Source organism: Nicotiana tabacum, chromosome 19 (genome assembly GCF_000715075.1).
Source record: "Nicotiana tabacum cultivar K326 chromosome 19, ASM71507v2, whole genome shotgun sequence".
Lineage (NCBI taxonomy): Eukaryota > Viridiplantae > Streptophyta > Magnoliopsida > Solanales > Solanaceae > Nicotiana > Nicotiana tabacum.
In genome coordinates, this window is record NC_134098.1 from 61,556,680 (window position 1) to 61,578,306 (window position 21,627).

At 37.4% G+C, this 21,627-nt stretch overlaps 1 protein-coding gene across 1 annotated transcript; it reads left to right on the top strand.

The window, feature by feature from the left end:
* Positions 1–17,467: 17,467 nt before the first annotated feature.
* LOC142173350 (protein VAPYRIN-LIKE-like) lies at positions 17,468–19,248 on the top strand. The gene has a single exon (XM_075238934.1). The coding sequence runs from the start codon at positions 17,698–17,700 to the stop codon at positions 19,126–19,128; it is 1,431 nt and encodes a 476-aa protein (XP_075095035.1). The 5' UTR covers positions 17,468–17,697; the 3' UTR covers positions 19,129–19,248.
* Positions 19,249–21,627: the final 2,379 nt, after the last annotated feature.

A 21,627-nucleotide genomic window follows, 5' to 3' on the forward strand; every position in this document is an offset into this window, starting at 1 on the left:
TTATTTATTATTATTATTATTTCTTTTACCTATTGGAACAAGTCTTGAATTAGTTCATCGCTCATCTTGTTCCTTATAAATATTTTTATCTAGTTACACAAATGCACCCTTAACTTTCTACTTATGGGTTATAACCATGTTAAATAAACATATTGATGGTCGAAATAATATTTTAATCGCATCTAAAGTTGTCTACTATTTGTAGGATTAATTTGAAATAATTATGTATGAAGTTAATGAGCCATTGTATAACCTAGTAATTTAATATATACAAACGAGCATAGAAATAATATATATGCTATATAACACGAAAAAAAAACTTGAATGAAGGGAATTTAAAAAAAAATTAATCCAAAACTACAAATCCAACACATCGATTTTTGAGAACCAACCAAACAATAATGAATTTATAAGTTAACTTTCAAGCATCATGGGAGGAATTTAAAACTTAACTGGAAGAAGTACATATCCTTAAAAAAATTGCTTAACACTCTGGACACCAACTATTAAAATAGAAGGGACTAACTATTTTCAAGACAAAAATTAAACTTTGAATTCTTAACCAAACACTTCATATGCTTTAAAGCTAATGAAAACACAAATCGACGTGATACCAACTATTGTTATCTCATTTGAAAGACTAAAGAATCAATTTGCTGCAACTTGAAATTCTAATATACCCATTCAACCATAATGAAATTGAAGCCCAGTAGCGATGAAAAGGATTTCTTCCGTTAAAGACTCAGACTAACAAAATATTTTTCAAAGCCTTAACTTTGAGAAAACTGAAATACTATTCTTGTTCGCTTTTCTAATCGACGATATCTCTTAAAATTACGATTTCTATATTATATATAATATAACTATTATTTACACCTAAAAATACTTAAACAAAAAATACCTTCTGATTATTTTTGTCTAATAGTCATTAAAATTATCCGATGACTAACGACGACACAATAATTTCCGAATAGAAATTAACTCCATACAAGTTTTGCCTTAACTTAGATGATCACATGCTTCATATCAACAATGAATCTAACTACAATTATAACTTAAACATAAAATCAAATAAATAAGTAACGAAGCATTCAATTGCTAAAACGTTTCAAATTACACTAAGAAAACATGGATCTCATGTTATTATATGGCTTTACTAAGAAGATTCGAGTGTTACCTTTTTGTGAAAATTTCACTCAGTAATCGACTTAATCTACTAATTATAAAATTTCTAGAATCCACGAACTCGAAACCACGAACGAAATCCCGAACTCCGTCTTCATATTCAATAACTTAGCCAAACTTTTTCTTTCTTCTTCGAAGAACAGTGTTTTTTTTAAGTTGCTGGATTTTTCTCTCCATATTGCTTTTTTTTTTTTGGTTATTTTTTGCTCTTTGTTTTTCTTTGTTATTTTTGTCACTCCTTTCTTTCGTTTTATTTCTTCTCTCTTTTTTTTCACTCAGTTTATTTGATGACAATGATCGAATCCGATGGGGATTGCCTACGTATCATGACGCTGTATGAATCAGATCTTGCGTAGTTCGGAAATACCGGGAACAAAGTACATAAGCTAGCTCTTTTTTTTCTTTGAAAATTTTGGAAAGAAGACTTCTTAAAAGAGAAAGAAAATATTTTTTTGGATTTTGATTGATTTTTCTTTGAATTTTTGGGAGAAAGACTTCTAATGAAAGAAAAAAAAATATATTTTTGGATTTTGATTTGCAAATTTGTTTTTTATTTTCGAATGAAAGACTTCGGAAAAAAGAAAAATATTTTTGGATTTAATGATTTTTTTTTTGAATTTTCTAAGAAAAGAATTTTAAAAAGAAATTAAGGATAGGGAAAATATTTTTGGATTTTTTGAAAATTGGGGGCCGGAACCGATGAGGTTTGCCTACGTATCTCACATCCGGTGAGAATCAGACCCGCGTAGTTTTGTTTAAATAAATGATGAAAAACATATTTTGAAAATTATGATTTTACACATTAGAACCCTTCAAAATTTTATTTAAAAAAATGGGTACTTTATGAAATTTTGAGGAATTGTTCTCTTTCTCTCTCCCCTATTCAATCAATCTATCCTAAAACTGGTCAACATTTGAGTAAAGCCTATCAAATAATGTTACATGTAGCACATAAAAATGAACATGTTGGTCTGAAAAATTGGTACTTGCCCGACCCCTGTGCCGAGTCCTGCTAAGTGCAATGAACATAATGCACATAAAGTGTAACCTACTAGGGATATTCATTGCTTGTGGCTTGTTCTTCAACGTTTTCAAATCCTAAAGGAGATGGTATCTAGACCTGGCTTACCCGAGTGGACGACCCGAGCCAAGGAGCGTCAAGTGTCACCAGTAGTAGAACAATACTGGCTAGCTAACGGCTCTCCCGCCTAAACATGTGTGACTAAATCCTTCACCAAAAGCTGGTAGGCTAACTGGCTTTATCTCAAGACAGAAATTTTGTGATGCTGGTAGGCAAACACAACACAGCTACCTATCAGAAGACTCAGAGGGGTGTGAGAGGGGATACACTTTATATCATAGTTAAAATAAATATTAAAGTGGTAAATAAGCGACAAATAGCACATTAGGCTTCCAAACACAATAATATCCAAAACATGATAAAAGCCAAACAAGAATCAATATACAAAGCTCAAATTCTTATTAGTAGTCCCCAACAGAGTCGCCAGAGCTGTCACACCTCTTTTTTTCCCGCAACCCTTATTACAAGGTTGAGTTAGAAGAGTTTTTCCAATTGAAGTGACGTTTTGAAAAGGGATAATTTATTATTTAGAGTCGCCACTTGGAATTGAGTTTTGGTGTTCCAAGTCACCTTTTATTTGAATCCCTCATCAAATGGAAGGTTTGACTCCTAATTTACGGTCTACGAAAACAGAAGACTGAGTAAGGAATTCTGTTGACCGAGGGGAAGGTGTAAGGCATCCCTCGAGTCACGTAATTCTAACACGATCGCTTTTATTAAATAATATTCGGCTTAAATTAATTCTTGAATATTCTTGTATTTTATTGATTATGACTTGTCTATTACCGCTTCACTTGATTTATTATATTTTATTAATTATGTTGACCTAGATACGGCATGCACACAAGGTATTCCCTTGAAGGTAGATGTTAAACCAAGGTACGGAATGTACATATAGTTAAAACATAATTAATTTAAATTTAAAGATATCGAGACGCAGGAATGCGCACATGACCCTTTTATTAATTAAACATATCAATCCAAGGTTTGGGTATGAACACATGGGCTAATATTTAAAGTGCACCTAAAGTTTTTCTAGTGTTTTAGGATATTTTAATTATTTTGTTTCTTTTAGATTCGAGATATATATTTATATATGTCATGACCCAAAATCCCAACCTGTCGTGATGGCGCCTATCTCGATACTAGGCAAGCCGATAATCTTAATAAACCACAATTTCTCTTAAGTTTGAAAATATAATATTTAAATACAATACGAAATCCCACAATTACTGATACAAACACTCCCCAAAACCTGGTGTCACTGAGTACATGATCATCTAATTGTGAATACAAGTCTGAAACCAAATAAAGTAAATAAGGAGATAGGGAAGGAGAGGCAAGGTCTGCGAAATACGGTAGCTACCTCAGAATCTCCGAAAAAGTCAACTGCGCGAAAGGATCAGCACCCGCTATGTCCGGGAATACCTGGATCTGCACACGAAGTGCAGGTTGTAGTATGAGTACAACCAACTCAACAAGTAACAATAATAAATAAGGAACTGAAGAGAATGACGAGCTACACAGTTACAGTTCACTTTAAGTAATTCTAGCAAAGAATATTTCAAATTCGGCAGTTTATGTCAAAACAATTTTATACAGTTCAAGTTGATGTAATCCGGATATAAATCCTTAATGCGATTTCACAATAATGACATATAGCAACCAAGTGCAACAACAAATGCAAAGCAAGTATAGCCTCTCAGGTAACAGTCACTCAATTCATCACAACAGCTCAACCACTCGGCTCTCAGCCCTCAGCAATCACACTCAATGGGTATCCACGCTCACTAGGGGTGTGTGCAGACTCCAGAGGGGCTCCTACAGCCCAAGCGCCATAATATGCACGGACAACTCACGTGTTGCACGGACAACACACGTGCTATAATATCCTTACCTCGCCGACAAGCCCTCGGCCTTACTCAGTCCTCAACCTCTCTAGTCTCTCGGGCTCTCAGAAATAACAAAGATCAGCCCAAACAAAGATAACATAATGTATCAACAAATATCCAGAATGACTGAGGTATAATACGCAAGAAAAATCATGACTAAGTACAAAACAACAATTAGCAAATAATTCAACAAGTACGCGACCTTTGCAGGTCCCAACAGTATTATAACGTAGCATAAGCATGATTTCTAACATGATTTATAACGGACCAAGTCACAATTCCCTCGGTGCACGCCCACACGCCCGTCACCTAGCATGTGTGTCACCTCCAAAATAGTCATATGACATGAAATCCGGGATTTCATATCCTTATGACCAGATTTTAAAACTGTTACTTACCTCAAGTCATGAAATTATTATTCTGCAATGTCCTTTCCTAGTGAATTGGCCTCCAAACGCCTCGAATCTAGCCATAAATAATTCGTTTCAGTCAATAAAATTCATTCGAATTAATTCCATAAGAAAATGCTAATTTTTCATAAAATTTTGAATTTTAGCTCAAAGATTGCCCGTGGGGACCACGTCTCGGAACCCGACAAAAGTTACAAAATATTAACCCCCATTCCACCACGAGTCTAACTATACCAAATTTTCTGAATTCCGATAATAATTCGGCCCTTAAATCCTCAAATTTATCCAAGAGGGTTTTGAAACTTTTTCAACTTAATTCACCAATTAAATGATAAAAACAATCATGGATTCGGGTAATTTAACCAATAATGATTTAAGAACACTTACCCCGTTGTTTCCTCTGAAAATCTCCCAAAAGTCGCCTCAATCCGAGCTCGAAATCGTTAAGTCCCATTTTCTGAACTTAAACTTTCTGTCCATACCTCTCTTCTTCGCGAACGCGACAGGTCCCTCGCGTTCGCGAAGCACAAAATGTGCTGCCCAACATTTGCTATTCGCGAACGCGAAACACTGCTCGCAAACGCGATGCTTTACGAAGCCCTTCTTTGCGAACACGAGCTCCCCTTCACGAACGCGAAGGCAAAAACCCATGCCCACTATTTTTCCCTTCGCGAACGCGATACCCAAACGCGAACGCGATGCACAACCCAGCTCCTCTTCGCGAACGCGAGACCCCCTCGTGAAGGCGAAGAGTAATTCCTGCCTGCCTCAAATTTTCTCTTCGCGAACGCGAAAGAGAAAATTCGAAAAATGCAGCAGCAGATATCAGCAATCTCACCAAGGCCACAAATGATCCGTTAACCATCCAAAACTCACCCGAGCCCCTCGAGACCTCAACAAAATATACCAACAAGTCCTAAAACATCATATGAACTTAGTCGAACCCTCAAATCACCTCAAACAACGCTAAAACCATGAATTACACCCCAATTCAAGCCTAATGACCTTTGAAATTTCTAATTTCTACAAATGACTCCGGAACCTATCAAATCACGTCCGATTGACCTCAAATTTTGCACATAACTCATAAATGACATAACGGAGGTACTCCAATTTTCAGAATCGAATTCCGACCCCGATATCAAAAAGTCAACCCCCCGGTCAAGTTTCCCAAAAATTCAACTTTCGGCATTTCAAGCCTAATTCCTCTACGGACCTCCAAATAATTTTCCGGACACGCTCCTAAGTCCAAAATCACCATACATAGCTATTGGAATTATCAGAATTTGAATCCAAGGTCTTTTACACATAGGTCCACATCCGGTCAACTTTTCAAACTTAAATTTTTAATTATGAGACTAAGTGTCTCATTTCATTCCGAATTCCTTCCGGACCCGAATCAACTACCCCGACAAGTCATAAAACAACTGTAAGGCATAATTTGAGCAGTAAATTGGGGAACAGGGTTATAATATTCAAAACGACCGGCCTGGTCATTACATTCTCCCCCCTCTTAAACAATCGTTCGTCCTCGAACGGGTTTAGAATAATACCTGGGGTCTCAAATAAGTGTGGATATTTGCTCCACATCTCCTGCTCAATCTCCCAAGTAGCTTCTCCGGTTGGTTGGCCTTTCCACTGCAACCTCACTGATGCTATACTCTTTGACCTCAACTTTCGAACCTGTCGGTCTAAAATAGATACCGGCTCCATATCATAAGTCAAATTACTGCCCAACTGTACTGTACTGAAATTTAAAATATGAGACGGATCCCCGACATACTTTCGGAGCATGGATACATGGAACAGTAAATGAACACCTGATAGACTAGGTGGCAAAGCAAGTTCATAAGCCACCTCCCCAATTTTTTTAAGTATCTTAAAAGGCCCAATATACCGAGGGCTCAACTTTTCCTTCTTCCCGAACCATGTGTACAACATTACGAACCTTCCTGTAGGCATAACTTTTATGTCTAGACTGTGCCGTGCGAAGCCGTTCCTTAATTACTTTGACCTCCTCTAAAGCATCCTGAACCAAGTCAGTACCCAATAGTCTAACTTCACCCGGCTCAAACCAACCCACCGGAGACCGACACCTTCTCCCATATAAAGCTTCATACGGAGCCATTTGAATGCTTGACTGGTAGCTATTATTGTAAGCAAACTCCGTGAGTGGTAGAAATTGATCCCAAGAACCCCCAAAATCAATGACACAAGCGCGTATCATATCCTCCAATATCTGAATAGTGCGCTCGGACTGTCCGTCCGTCTGAGGGTGAAATGTTGTACTCAACTGAACCTGTGTGCACAATTCTCGCTGCACTGCCCTCCAAAACTGTGAGGTAAACTGCGTACCTGAAATAATGGACACCGACACACCGTGTAGGCAAAAATCTCGCGAATATAAATCCCAGCCAACCACTCCGAAGAATAATTAGTACCAACTGGAATAAAATGTGGGGACTTGGGTAGCCGATCTACAATCACCCAAATAGCATCAAACTTTCTCAAGGTCCGTGGGATCCCAACTACGAAGTCCATGGTAATCTGCTCCCACTTCCACTCCGGAATTTCAAGTTTATGTAGCAATCCGCCCGGTCTCTAATGCTCGTATTTTACCTGTTGACAATTTAAACACCGAGATACAAACCCAACTATATCTTTCTTCATCCGCCTCCACCAATAGTGCTGCCTCAAATCCTGATATATCTTCGCGGCACCTGGATGAATAGAGTACCGCGAACTGTGAGCTTCCTAGAGAATCAGCTAACGCAAACCATCTACATTAGGCACACATAGCCTGCCCTGCATCTGTAATACACTGTCATCTCCAATAGTGACTTCCTTGGCATCACCGTGCTGAACCGTGTACTTAAGGACAAGTAGATGTGGATTATCATACTAGCGCTTTATGATGCGATCATATAAAGAAGACCGAGAAACCACACATGCCAAAACTCGATTCGGCTCGGAAACATCCATTCTAACAAAGTGATTAGCCAAGGCCTGAACATCCAAGGCTAAAGGCCTCTCTGCTACCGGTAAGTATGCTAAGCTGCCCAAACTCTCCACCTTACGACTCAAGGCATCGGCCACTACATTGGCCTTTCCGGGATGATAGAGATTGGTAATGTCATAATCCTTAAGAACCTCTAACCACCTCCGTTGCCACAAATTAAGATCTTTCTGTTTGAACAGATGTTGAGACTCTGATGATCGGTATATACCTCACACTGGACACCATACAAGTAATGCCGCCAAATTTTTAAGGCATGAACAATAGCTACTAACTCGAGATCGTGGACTAGATAATTCTCCTCATGTACCTTTAACTGTCTGGACGCATAGGCAATCACCCTACCATCTTGCATAAGTGCTGCGCCGAGACCAATACGTGACACGTCACAATACACAGTATAAGACTCTGAACCTGTAGGCAACATCAATACTGGAATTGTAGTCAAAGCTGTTTTGAGCTTCTGAAAGCTCTCTTCACACTCATCCGACCACCTGAATGGAGCACTTTTCTAGGTCAATTTAGTCATAGGCGATGCAATAGATGAGAATCCCTCCACGAAACGACGATAATAATCGGCCAAGCCGAGAAAACTCTGAATCTCAGTAACTGAAGATGGCCTAGGCCAATTCTGAATTGCCTCTATTTTTTCGGATCTACCTTAATTCCTTCCCTGGACACTATATGTCCCAAGAATGCCACCGAACTAAGCCAAAACACATACTTAGAGAATTTGGCATAAAGTCTCTCCTCTCTCAGCCTCTGTAATACAATACCCAAGTGTTGTGCATGCTCTTCCTCGCTGTGTGAGTATACCAGAATATCATCAATAAATACTACGACAAATAAATCAAGATATGGTTGAAACACACTATTCATCAAATTCATAAATGTTGCTGGGGCATTGGTTAGCCCAAAACACATCACAAGAAATTTGTAGTGGCCATAACAAGTTCTGAATGTCGTCTTCAGAATATCCGAATCCCGAATTTTCAATTGGTGATACCTAGATCTCAAATCAATTTTGGAGAACACCCTCGCTCCCTGAAGCTAGTCAAATAAGTCATCAATATGCTGCAATGGATATTTATTCTTGATTGTAACTTTGTTCAACTGCCTATAATCAATGCACATCCGCATAGTACCATATTTCTTTTTCACAAACAGAACCGGTACACCCCAAGGTGACACACTAGGCCTAATAAATCCTTTTTCAAGGAGTTCCTGAAGTTCCTCTTTCAATTCTTTTAACTCAGCTGGTGCCATACGATATAGAGGAATAGAAATAGGCTGAGTTCCCTGCACCAAGTTAATACCGAAATCAATATCCCTGTCGGGTGGCATACCTGGCAGGTCTGCAGGAAATATATCTGAAAAGTATCGCACGACCGATATTGAATCAATAACAGGAGTATCAGCATCAACATCTCTCACAAAGGCCAAATATGACAGACATCCTTTTCCAACCATACGTTGGGCTTTCAAATAAGAAATTACCCTGCGAGGAACAAAATCTAGAGAGCCTCTCTATTCAACCTTTGGCAAACCCGGCATCGTCAATGTCACAATTTTTGTGTGACAGTCCAGAATAGCATGACATGGAGACAACCAATCCATACCCAGGATTACATCGAAATCAACCATACCTAGTAATAAGAGATCAACTCTAGTCTCCAGTTCCCCAATATTTACCACACATGACCAATACACACGGTCCACAGTAATAATGTTGCCCACCGGTGTAGATACACAAATAGGTGAAACTAAGGACTCACAGGGCATATCCAGATAATGAGCAAAATACAATGATACATATGAATAAGTGGAACCAGGGTCACTAATATAGAAGCCTCCATGTGGCACATTGAAACAATACCTGTGATCAATGCATCTGAGACAACAACGTCTGGCTTGGTAGGAAAAGCATAGAATCGGGCCTGACCGCCACCTGACCGGCCTCCCCCTCTTGGGCGACCCCTAGCTGCCTGACCCCCCACCTCGAGCTGGATGGGCGGGTGGTGTAACTGCTGGTGCTAGTGCCGTTGGTCGAGAACTCTGTTGTAGAGCCCCACTCAATAGCCTAGGATAATCTCTCCTGAAATGACCCAATTCTCCGCACTCAAAACAACCCCTCCTCTGACGGAATTGTTGCTCCTGATAACCTGAAGAGTTGCCTGTAGAAGCCTGAGCGGACGAGGCATGATGAGAATTATGCACTGGTAGTGCACTGAATGAAGGCTAGCCTGAGTGAGCACTATAAGAACCGTGGCTAGATGATGCACCACGATGAGCTGGAAGACCCGTCTAAGCATGTCTGTAAGAATGACCCCTACCGCGGTAAACCTGACCCCCTGAAGGAACACCACTGAAATTACCTGAACCACGAGGCCTCTTAGCCTCTCTCTCAACCCGCTCCTGTCTGCGAACCATCTCAATCTGACGAGCAATATCGACAACCTCGTCGAAAGTAGCACTAGACACTCTCTCTCTAGTCATGAGTAATCGCAGCTGACAAGTGAGGCCATCTATGAACCTCCTGATCCTTTCCTTGTATGTGGGAATCAACCAGATAGCATGACGGGCCAATTCTGAAAATCTCATCTCATACTGTGTCATGGACATATCACCCTGACGAAGCTGCTCAAACTACCTGCGCAGCTCCTCTCTGCGGGACTAAGGCACGAACTTCTCTAGGAATAGACCGGAGAACTACTGCCAGGTAAGGGGTGCTACACCGACAGGCCTACACCTCTCGTAAGCCTCCCACCATCTGAAGGCTACCCCAGAAAACTGAAAAGTAGTGAATGAGACCCCACTGGTCTCTAGAATACCCGCTGTCTGAAGCATCCGTTGACACTTATCCAGAAAACCTTGAGCATCCTCTGATTCCGCACCGCTAAAAGATGGAGGTCGAAGCCTCTCAAATCTCTCAAGTCTCCTCTTCTCATCATCTTCCATAACAGGAACTACCGGGGCCTGAGCAGCTGTAGCCAGTTGGGCTGGTAGTGCCCCCGGTATCTGAAGTCCATGTACTACCTGGTCTGGAGTACGGGCAATAGGGGTATGAGTACCTCCCCTGGCCTAAGAAGTGGCAGGTGCGGCCTGAGCCGAAACCACTTGAGCCAGACTAGTGCAAGCTGCCAATATCTGGGCCAAAGTCTTTTGAAGGCCTGGAATCTCAATGGGCACAACTAGTGCCTGAGCTGATCCTGTCGGCTCAGCTATATCTGGAATCTGCTCCTGAGCTGGAGAAACTGGTGGTACTACAGGTGCTGGTCCAACTGTGGTACGAGCAACACCTTGACCTCTACCACGGCCTCGGCCTCTCGCGGCCCTAACTGGTGGCACTGATGGCTGACCATCCGATCCGGTAGTATGTGTCCTCACCATCTGTGAGAGAATATATTAACATAAATTTAGTTTCCGGAATCAACAAATTTGCACGACAAAATACAAGAAAGTGAAAATTTTCTAAGGGTTCTGCAGCCTCTCGAAGATAAGTACAGACGTCTCTGTACCGATCCGCAAGACTCTACTAAGCATGCTCATGACACGTGAGACCTATGTAACCTAGGCTTTGATACGAACTTGTCACGGCCCAAAATCTCAACCTGTCGTGATGGCGCCTATCTCGATAGTAGGCAAGCCGATAATCTCAATAAACCACAATTTTTCTTAAGTTTGAAAATATAATATTTAAATACAATACAAAATTCCATAATTACCGATACAAACACTCCCCAAAACCTAGTGTCACTGAGTACATGAGCATCTAATTGTGAATACAAGTCTGAAACCAAATAAAGTAAATAAGGAGATAGGGAAGGAGAGGCAAGGTCTGTGAAATACGGCAGCTACCTCAGAATCTCCGGAAAAGTCAACTGCGCGAAAGGATCAACACTCGCTATGTCCGGAAACACCTGAATCTGCGCACGAAGTGCAAGGTGTAGTATGAGTACAACCAACTCAGCAAGTAACAATAATAACTAAGGAACTGAAGATAATGACGAGCTACACAGTTACAGTTCACTTTCAGTAATTCTAGCAAAGAATAGACATGCTTTCAAATCCGGTAGTTTATGTCAAATCAATTTTATACAGTTCAAGTTCATGTAATCTGGACGTAAATCCTTAATGAAATTTCACAATAATGACATATAGCCACCAAGTGCAACAACAAATGTAAAGCAAGTACAACCTCTCAAGTAACAGTCACTCAACTCATCACAACAACTCAACCACTTGGCTCTCAACTCTCAGCACTCACACTCAATGGGTACCCGCGCTCATTGGGGTGTGTACAGACTCTGGAGGGGCTCCTATAGCCCAAGCGCCATAATCTGCACAGACAACTCACGTACTGCACGGACAACTCAGGTGCTATAATATCCTTACCTCACCGACAGGCCATCGGCCTTACTCAGTCCTCAGCCTCTCTAGTCTCTCGGGCTCTCAAAAATCACAAAGATTAACCCAAACAAAGATAACATAACGTATCAACAAATATCCAGAAAGACTAGGGTATAATACGCAAGAAAAATCATGACTAAGTACAAAATAACAATTAGCAAATAATTCAAAAAGTACGCGACCTCTGCGAGTCCCAATAGTACTATAACGTAGCCTAAGCATGATTTCTAACATGATTTACAGTCAAATTTCTTCAACACATAGAGAGCATATAGCTAACAATAAATTATTCAACTATACAGTTTCCACGGGACAGACCAAGTCATAATTCTCTCGGTGCACGCCCACACGCCCATCACCTAGCATGTGCGTCACCTCCAAAATAGTCATATGACACAAAATCCAGGGTTTCATACCCTTAGGACCAGATTTAAAACTGTTACTTACCTCAAGCCGTGAAAATCTTATTCTGCAATATCCTTTCCTCGTGAATTGGCCTCCAAACGCCTCGAATCTAGCCATAAATAATTTATTTTAGTCAATAAAATTCATTGGAATTAATTCCATAAGAAAATGCTAATTTTCCATAAAAATCCGAATTTTAGCTCAAAAATCGCCCTTGGGGCCCACGTCTCGGAACCCGACAAAAGTTATAAAATATGAACCCCTATTCCACCACGAGTCTAACTATACCAAAATTACTAAATTCCGATAATAATTCGGCCCTCAAATCCTCAAATTTATCCAAGACGGTTTTCAAATATTTTTCAACTTAATTCACCAATTAAATGATAAAAACAACCATGGATTCGGGTAATTTAACCAATAATGAGTTAAGAACACTTACCCCGTTGTTTTCTCTGAAAATCTCCCAATAATCGCCTCAATCCGAGCTCCAAATCGTTAAAAATGGATTTTCTAAACTTAAACTTTCTGTCCAGACCTCTCTTCTTCGCGAACGCGACAGGTCCCTCGCGTTCGCGAAGCACAAAATGTGCTGCCCAACGTTTGCTCTTTGCAAACGCGATACACTGCTCGCGAACGCAATATTTTACGGAGCTCTTCTTCGCGAGCACGAGCTCCTCTTCGCGAACACGAGCTCCCCTTCACGAACGCGATACCCAAACACGAATGCGATGCACAACCCAGTTTCTCTTCGAGAACGTGAGTCAAATGAAATTTATATAATAAAGAGACAAACTCATAAGGATTCCAGTTTATTCTTGAATGATGAAATAAGGAAAAAAAATCTACATTCTTAGACTAATTTAAGATAGCTAAAGATACACTAAAATAATTTAAAGTAAAGTTAAAACTTGAAGAACTTGATACCAAAAACATATTTTCTTTAAAGTATTCCTACTAAGATGTTCTTTAAAACTATTTTTTTTTTATATAAAAGAAACTTACTACACTTATAAAATAAAATTATTATAGTTTATGGACTATTTAGTACTACACTCATCTAGCCCCATTCTAAACAATTGTAAAAATTATCAAAAAGGCTTAATACAAGCACAACATAAATAAATAAAATAAAACTGAAATGAACCAACACCCTATGGGAAAAGAACTGCAATTCAAGTAGAACTTAAGACAACCCACATAAAACTAATCCATCTTTAATATACTACTCAAACTTTATTTAAAAAAATATCAAAGTAGGACTTAAAAAACATAAACGAACCTTCAAATTTCTTATGGATATCCGCAGAACACGTACTGTACGAACTCCAAATGAAACTTCAAAACTCAACTAAATAGTTCTTTTGAATCTTGCCTTAGTTACTACCCTTTTCTTTTCAGATCTCCTTTCTTTCTCTTTTTCTATAAATCTCGTTTTCTTTTCTTCTGTTCAAAATTTTTTCTCTTTTTTCAAAATCTTGCCCCCCTCTTTTATGTAATGTGTGTGTATTATATATATATATAGATATATGGGTGAGGGAAGTTAATGTGTTGGTGTGTGTGCGCACGTGAAAGAGTGGGGGACATGGGGATTGGGACGTGACTGTGTGCATTGGTGTAGAGTGACGTGAGGGGTGGGGGAAGTTAGGATTGTTAGATCAGATAGGAGTTAGCTAAGATCTCTTTTTTATATATATATAATTAAAAATATGTTATTTTATTTACTTCTTTTATTTAAAGAAAAAGTAAGGTAAAATACATAAATAAAAATATGAACCCACTTCTTTTAGACTAAGAAAAATGTAAGGAAATTAAATATTTACATATAATTTAAATAATACTAAGAAAAGATACCATAGCATACTTATTTGAATTCAAATTAAAAGAAACCAAGTATTTTTTGTAAATTTTCTTTTCTCTTGTGAATAGAAATAAACTTATACCCTAAGAATGTGAATATTTTTTTTGTATTTGAAATATATATATATATATATATATATATATATATATATATATATATATATATATATATATATATATATATATATATATATATATATATATATATTCAAATAAAACCTATTAAGAGTATGATAAAAGTTTAAAATATTAAGATTAGACCTAAAAGAAATATTTACACTAAAATAGTATCGAATTTGGGTGCGGTCAAAAATTAGGTGTTCACAGTGTGTATACACAACATTGACTATTACTTACACTGGTCAAAAGTGGTGTGTCATTGACACATTTTTAAAAAGTTTGGTGTGTAATATTAAACCCGTGATCAACATACGTGTAATGGGAATTTGGGTGCAAGGTGGATGGGTAAACTATGTATTTTGCCTAATTCGTTGTTTGACCATTTTTTGAGGTTTTAACGGATGTGCTCATATTGCAATGCATCTACTGTCCTGGTTTAGTTTGCCAAGGAACCGAGGATTGAAGCTAACGCTTGAAATGTCAAGAGTTACAGGGGCAAGATATTCTAGAATTATTGGTTTCGCCTAACAATCCCATTGAGATACTCAATCAAATCAACTCTTTAATTATCTAAGTTATTAATCTACATGATTAACAATCCCATTAACTCAAATGATTAAGAAACACAAAAAAGTATATTTCTATTTTATTTGCGAATTACTCTCATAATGCTTCGGATTAAAAATTTGCGCTATTCAATCTTATATTAATCAAGAAATTTATTTTTCAATGTCAAATCAAAATTAGTTTAATTGGTGATCAAGAAACTGAAAATTAGGATGAAGATTGAATAAATAGCTCAATCGATAAACATATATTTAATCAATATAAGAATTATCTCAACATTCATGTTACCAACTTACCGTAAGAGTAATATAGCCACACATGACCATAACAGTAATTTTAGAAATATCCCAAAACCACTTACGAATCGAAAATAGATATAAGAGAAAAGAACTCTAGATGTGAATCTGAACTCAAGATCTTTGTGCCCAAGCCTTTAATTGCTTCTTCCTCTTCGTTTCCGTTTTCCATTTCATTCAATTAGCTTACGACATCACAAAGTTCACTTATTAAGCATAGTTGGCCGTATTTCACATAAAAACACTCAAAGGAGGGTAAAAATGGGATCAATATATACATTAAAAATAATTAAATATGCCCAACATCTTTTTTAAAAAAATAATCATCAGTTAACAGTTCTTTTGTCCGAATTAAATATATGCCGTTAGTTTTAAACTTTGGTCGAATGATGTGAAATCTTCAATCCAAAAATTAGTCAAATATACTATTGAGTTAACGTTGGACGTAATTAATTTTGTTATGTTGCATAGGAAAAACGATCCTAGTTACTACTTATGCCTAGTGTGGTCGATTGACTTCTCGAATTAACACCAAGAGATGGTTGACTATTACGTAGTTCGTTAATTAGTAGAACTCCTGTTTTACATTCTGAAATTGCAAAAGCTTGATCCTCACTAAACCCTTCTTCTTACGTCAGTCCTCCCTTCTAAAAACATACTACTATTGATTTTTTCCTCTTAATAAATGGTCATAAATATTGAACAATAAAACGTCGCTTAACACAAAAAGGTGATATTTTGTCTTATTCAAAAACCATAGGCAAGAGATGAAGACAAACTAAAATTTTTATTATTATTGCCGTCCAGGGAGTTGCTCTGCATGCTATTATTAGTTGAGCTGTTAAAATCAAGCTTACATGATCAAGATTAGCTTCTTCAATGTGCATACCTATTGATTAATTGATTGTAGTGGAATTGAATATATATATTTGGTCATCAAAAAGTGATCATTTGTCGTTTACTACCACTGAATTTGTAGTATCAGTTGATGGTATATGCTTTCCATGATTCGTACTAGCTGAAGAAATAATATTACGTTCAAATCAGTAGCGGAATCAAGAATTTCTCCAAGAGTGTTCAAATTTAAAAAAATTAAAAATAATTCACCGACAAAGAGTGTTCAATATATATTAGTATAAATCTCAAAAACCTAATATTTTATCTATATATACACAATATAATTTTTTGACCAACAATGGTAAATTAGGAGAATGTAACTTCGCCCATCAAAGATGTTTCGGCCTTAATCACTATCTTGATTTAACTTTTTTAGGCTTTCAGATTAGTCTATCTTGTTTTGTATAAGAACAATATTTTTCTCCGATCAATTAATTTTTAATTATTTAATACTTAAAAAAGAAGGTAAATCCTCCTATTATATTTCCTCCCGATAGAATAAGGCTCTCGATCTATTAGTTATTGTGCCACCGTCCTGGCAATGAAAGAAACGCAAATTCAGGCGATTGATCATTACATTTTATCTAAATTTCCAAATAGAAAAAGTGATCTTTTGTCTATTTCTCTGCTTCAGAAGCCTGCCCTTCAAAATATTGACATTAAAGATATTTAGTTTGTGGGTGCAAAGTGGATGTGCCGTCAGAACTAATGGAGTACTTATTTTTGGTTAGGTTATCAAACTTTACAGATTCTTTTAATTTGCAATTTCAGGTTTGCAACGTTTGTATATTTACCATTCCATTAAATTTATTATTTTATGTGTCATTTCAAAAGATCTAGTCAAAGTTTAGAGGGTAGTACTCTAAACGCTCCAAATGTTCTCTATTTAGTTAGTCCAAATAATCAGCTGGTTTAGCATTCTGCATTAGCTCATTCAAATCTGGAGGCAATTCTAAAGCTGATAATTAATATATAGGTTTGTCTACCGACTAGAAAATACTTAGTAATTTCATTGTAAATTCTAAGCATTTGAAAGCAAATCCCAAATTAAATGTACGTATGTACCCACGCCACATATGGAAAGAAAGAAAATACAGTAAGAATGTGCCTGGTCAAAGATCCTATAACAATGGAGTAGTTGATCCATCAGTAGAATTCAACCCTGTTCGCTAAGGGGATGACTCAAGGCGAAAAAGTAGCCAATATTTTAAAGGTAAATTATAGTATATGTTAATTCTTCCCGTGTCTCTGATTCCAAAGTGACAACGACACCATCCTACTCTCCGCAAACAATCACCTTAAACAAACGAAATATTCGAATTTAACTGTAGATTATACCATATTGTATAATCCATTGGTATTTATTTAAAAATGTGTTTTTGTATCATTCAGATGCAAACAATGTTACATATAATAATCAAATGCCAAAGAATAACAATCCATTGTGGCATTCATATTTCCCTAATCAATTATCATATCTATCACATTATTAGAGTAGCCCCATATACACCATTCTTTTCAGTTTGTGAAAATTCTTTCATCCCAAAAGAAACAAATCATGGACAGACTTGTTAAGCCTGATTTGGAGGAACTAAAACTCTGCTTCATCAGAGGGCAAAAGTCTACTGCAACTTTTAAGTTAACCAATCTCATGCACACCATGTCTGTAGCCATTTGTCTCTCTACCACAAAACCTTCTGTTTTCTCCTTCTCACATCCCTTCTCTATTATTCCTCCCCTCTCCACTGCTTCCTTCACTCTTTTCTTGACTAATTCTTGTGATCAGCCCCCTCTTTCTACGCCTTTGGACACCGTTATGGTTAAGTCATCTATGCTTCCTACAGGTAAAGCCAGCCAAGAGGATCTCCGCCGTCTCTTCTCCACAACTGGACGACATATATTCAAAGATGCCAATATTCCCATTTCCCTTGTTGGTCCACAAGTTGTGGAGTTTCTTCTTTCACCTAATTCTTCTGTTTCATCCAAGACTTTATTGGATGTCACTTTACTTCTCCCAAAAGCCTTGTCTTTGTGTGGTGGCTGTCAGCTTGATTCCTTGCTTAAATCTGCTGCCAAGAATGGAAATTCCCACTGTATTTCAGCTTTGATTGAGGCTGGTGCTGATGTAAATAAAAGGGACTCAGATGGGAATTCTGTTATGTCACTGGCTGTGAAATCTGGAAATCTTGATTCTGTTCAGGTTCTGATGGAGTCTGGTTATATTATTGACAATTCTGTTGATAGGTTTCTGCATGATGCAGCTGCTGTGGACTGCGTGGACTTGATGGAAATTCTTTGTTTGGGTTATGCTGACATAGATTTGAACTCAGTTGATTCTCAAGGTAGAACTGCCCTTCACATAGCAGCAATTCATGGGCATGTTGAAGTGCTTCAGTTTCTTGTTTCAGTAGGGAGTGATCCAGATATGTTAGACTCTCAAGGGTGGACTCCTTTGCATTTTGCTGCTAACCAAGGCCATGTTGAAGCAGTTGACTTCTTACTAAAGCATTCCAATTTTGCAAAATATGCTGTAACAAAACAAGGGAAGACTGCCTATGAGCTTGCCACTGATAATGGCCACTCTGAATTGTATGATATGTTACAATTAGGGGACACTTTGCAGAAGGCAGCAAGAAAAGGGGATGTTGATAATATCAAGAAATGTATCGCTGAAGGGGCGAATGTGAATGGAAAGGATCAGAATGGTTGGACGCCTTTGCACAGAGCAGCTTTTAAGGGTAGAATTGAAGGGGTAAAGGTATTGGTAAAGCATGGAGCTAAGCTTGATGTTGTAGATGATTGTGGATACACGCCGCTTCATCTTGCTATTGAGGCTGGACAAAAGGATGTGGCTATGTATTTAGTTGCTCAAGGTGCTAAGGCTAATTTTAAAGCTAAAGTACTGTTTTCTTGTGATTTGGACTATGTCAAGAACCACCCTTCGCATGTACTTACAACTTTGTATCATGCAAAGCATGAAAGAGCTTAATTCATATTTTGTAAAGGCTGTTGTATATTTTTTCGACTTATGGCACTCAAAAATCTTGAATTCTTCTCGATCAAAATAAGAAAATTTCATTGAATCATTATTGATCAAATGAAAGGATATTAGAGCTGATTATATTTATGTTCAATGTCAGTGTTTGGTTTTATTAGAAGCTGAGAAAATACTCAGGCCTGGAGCTCCAGTTATTTCTTCTTTTCGTCATTTCAATATTTGAATCAAACTGCCCGAAAAGCATTTGGAATACCAATTCGAGGCCATACTATGGAAATAAATCTTCAAATGCAGAATGAATTTATACACGGATTAGCAGGAAAACTACAGTAGTATTTAACGAATTCTGCATGTTGATTGAGTTCTTGGAATCCTGAACATGTTCTCTGAGAGAAGAAATTGATCATCTCCTGAAGTATATAAAACATAGGACACACATTGGTAGTCTAAGTTCCTAGCTACTAATCCATTTACCTATCTACGGTCTTTTGCAGGCGCCATCTTTTTCTAGGAGCAGATAACTCATGTTTTCAGACCTGAGGATTTTCAATATCAAATGGTGTCGGATTCAAAGGGTTCTGTGCCATCCCATTATAATATAGCTTTTTTGGAAAAGGCGTCGCTCTTTTAATCAACATTAACATCACAATCTGACTAATATTTTTCCCTTGTAAAAGATAAGGGGAATCAAGAATCAACAAGACGTAGGCTGAACCTAAAAAGTGGTCTTTTGTCTCATTCAACTGCGATGATTGCAGTTAGTTGAGATGTTAAGATCAACTCTACATGTTTAACAGTACAAGTCTAATTTCAAAATTTGTGCTGCTTCCAATTGGGCATGATCAGAGTTGTTGACTGTGAAGGAATACAATATTTGGTTCTAAAAAAAGTGGCCTTTTGACTTGTTCACCCTCAGTTGTTAGTGTCAGCAGCTGCGATATGCCTTTCAAGATTCCCACTGCTTCAGTATCATCATCGCTGGAATGACAACACAAAGCAATACTTAGAGCCTGTTTGGATTTGCTGGAAAAAAATAGCTTTTACAGCTTTTAAGTGCAGGAGCTTGTTTTATAAAAATACTGAAACTTAAAAATAACTGTTGAAGTGTTTGATAAACAAGTGCTGGTAAGCACTTTTTTCTGTTAAAAAGAAAAAAAATATTGCCTAAAACAAATCAAGAATCTACATCTTCCTTTGCTTATTATGTAACAATCTGCCAAACATCGATTTCTATATAAGCGAACCATCATCAAACATAAAACTTGCAAAAAGATTGTTACCATATTTTTTTTTATGCAAAGCCTTAAACCAGGTTTGGGATAATCTGGGTATTCCCTTACCTCAAAGAAAAAAACATATAAAGAAGATCGATTTCCACTAAAAACCTGAGCGAAAATATAGTACAACTGAAGATGAAGGAGAAGAAGAGGAAAGAAGATGAGCAGAGGCTTCAAAATTGAAGAAAGTGGGAGTAGCTCGATGTTTTAGGATTTATTTGATGAGGGTAGTTTTGGGATTAGTAAAAGTTATAAGGGACAAATAAGTAATTTCGTTGGTCAAAATAAGATGGCTTTTAAGCCAAAAACGGAGAAGTTAGGGTAAGCCAACTTGTGGCTTTTGGTTTTTTTAAGCCCTTTTTAACTTTTTTTAAGTAGTTTTCTTTTTTGCCAATCACTCCAAAAATCTAAAAAGAGCTTAAAAGCTGGTTTGACCAGTTTTTAAGCCAATCCAAATAGGCTCTTAGTACTAGGTGTTCTAATGTCATCCATAAGCAGGGATAGAGGTAGAAGCCCGACTGTGATTTTGGCCGAACCTAGTAGCTCTAGGCAAGCCAACTTAATAAATTAAACATACATTGACAAAATTTAAAATCAAGAAAATAATAAAACACCAAATTTTACTAATGTATGTGCCAAGACCTGGTGTCACAAGTGTATGAGCATCTAGTAGATTATACAAAATCTCAAATACTGTCTGAAATAAAAATAGACAGAATAAAAAAAAATACAAAGAGAGACACTAGTAGCTGCAGAACAGATCAGAGAAACAGCTCACCACTATGCCCCTGGATAACGTGGGTGTAAGACGATAGGTCCCTCACTAGTACTTGCCTCAATTCCTGCACAAAAAGTGCAGCAAGGGTAGTATGAGTACGTAAAAAACGTGTACCCGGTAAGTATCAAACCTAATCTCGAAGTGGTAGAGACGACATAGCTGACTTTGACACTCGCTATGGGTCAATAATAATAATTAAAATACAACTAGGATATTTAAATAAGCATGATTTACAGAATTTAAAATAATTTATTTAATTAGCGAAAATAATCAAATTTCTTCAAATGCAACAATTCTCACTATATTAATTAAATTCCTTTAGTTCAAATAATTTCTAATTTATCAATTAAATATCATTTACAGGAATAATAATTAATTCTTTAAAAAGCAAGAATAATAATTTATTAAATTCCAAGGATTTTCCAATTTATCAAT

Bases quoted from the DNA above. Each gene is read 5' to 3' on its own strand.
- LOC142173350 (XM_075238934.1), top strand. From the start codon at position 17,698: ATGGACAGACTTGTTAAGCCTGATTTGGAGGAACTAAAACTCTGCTTC.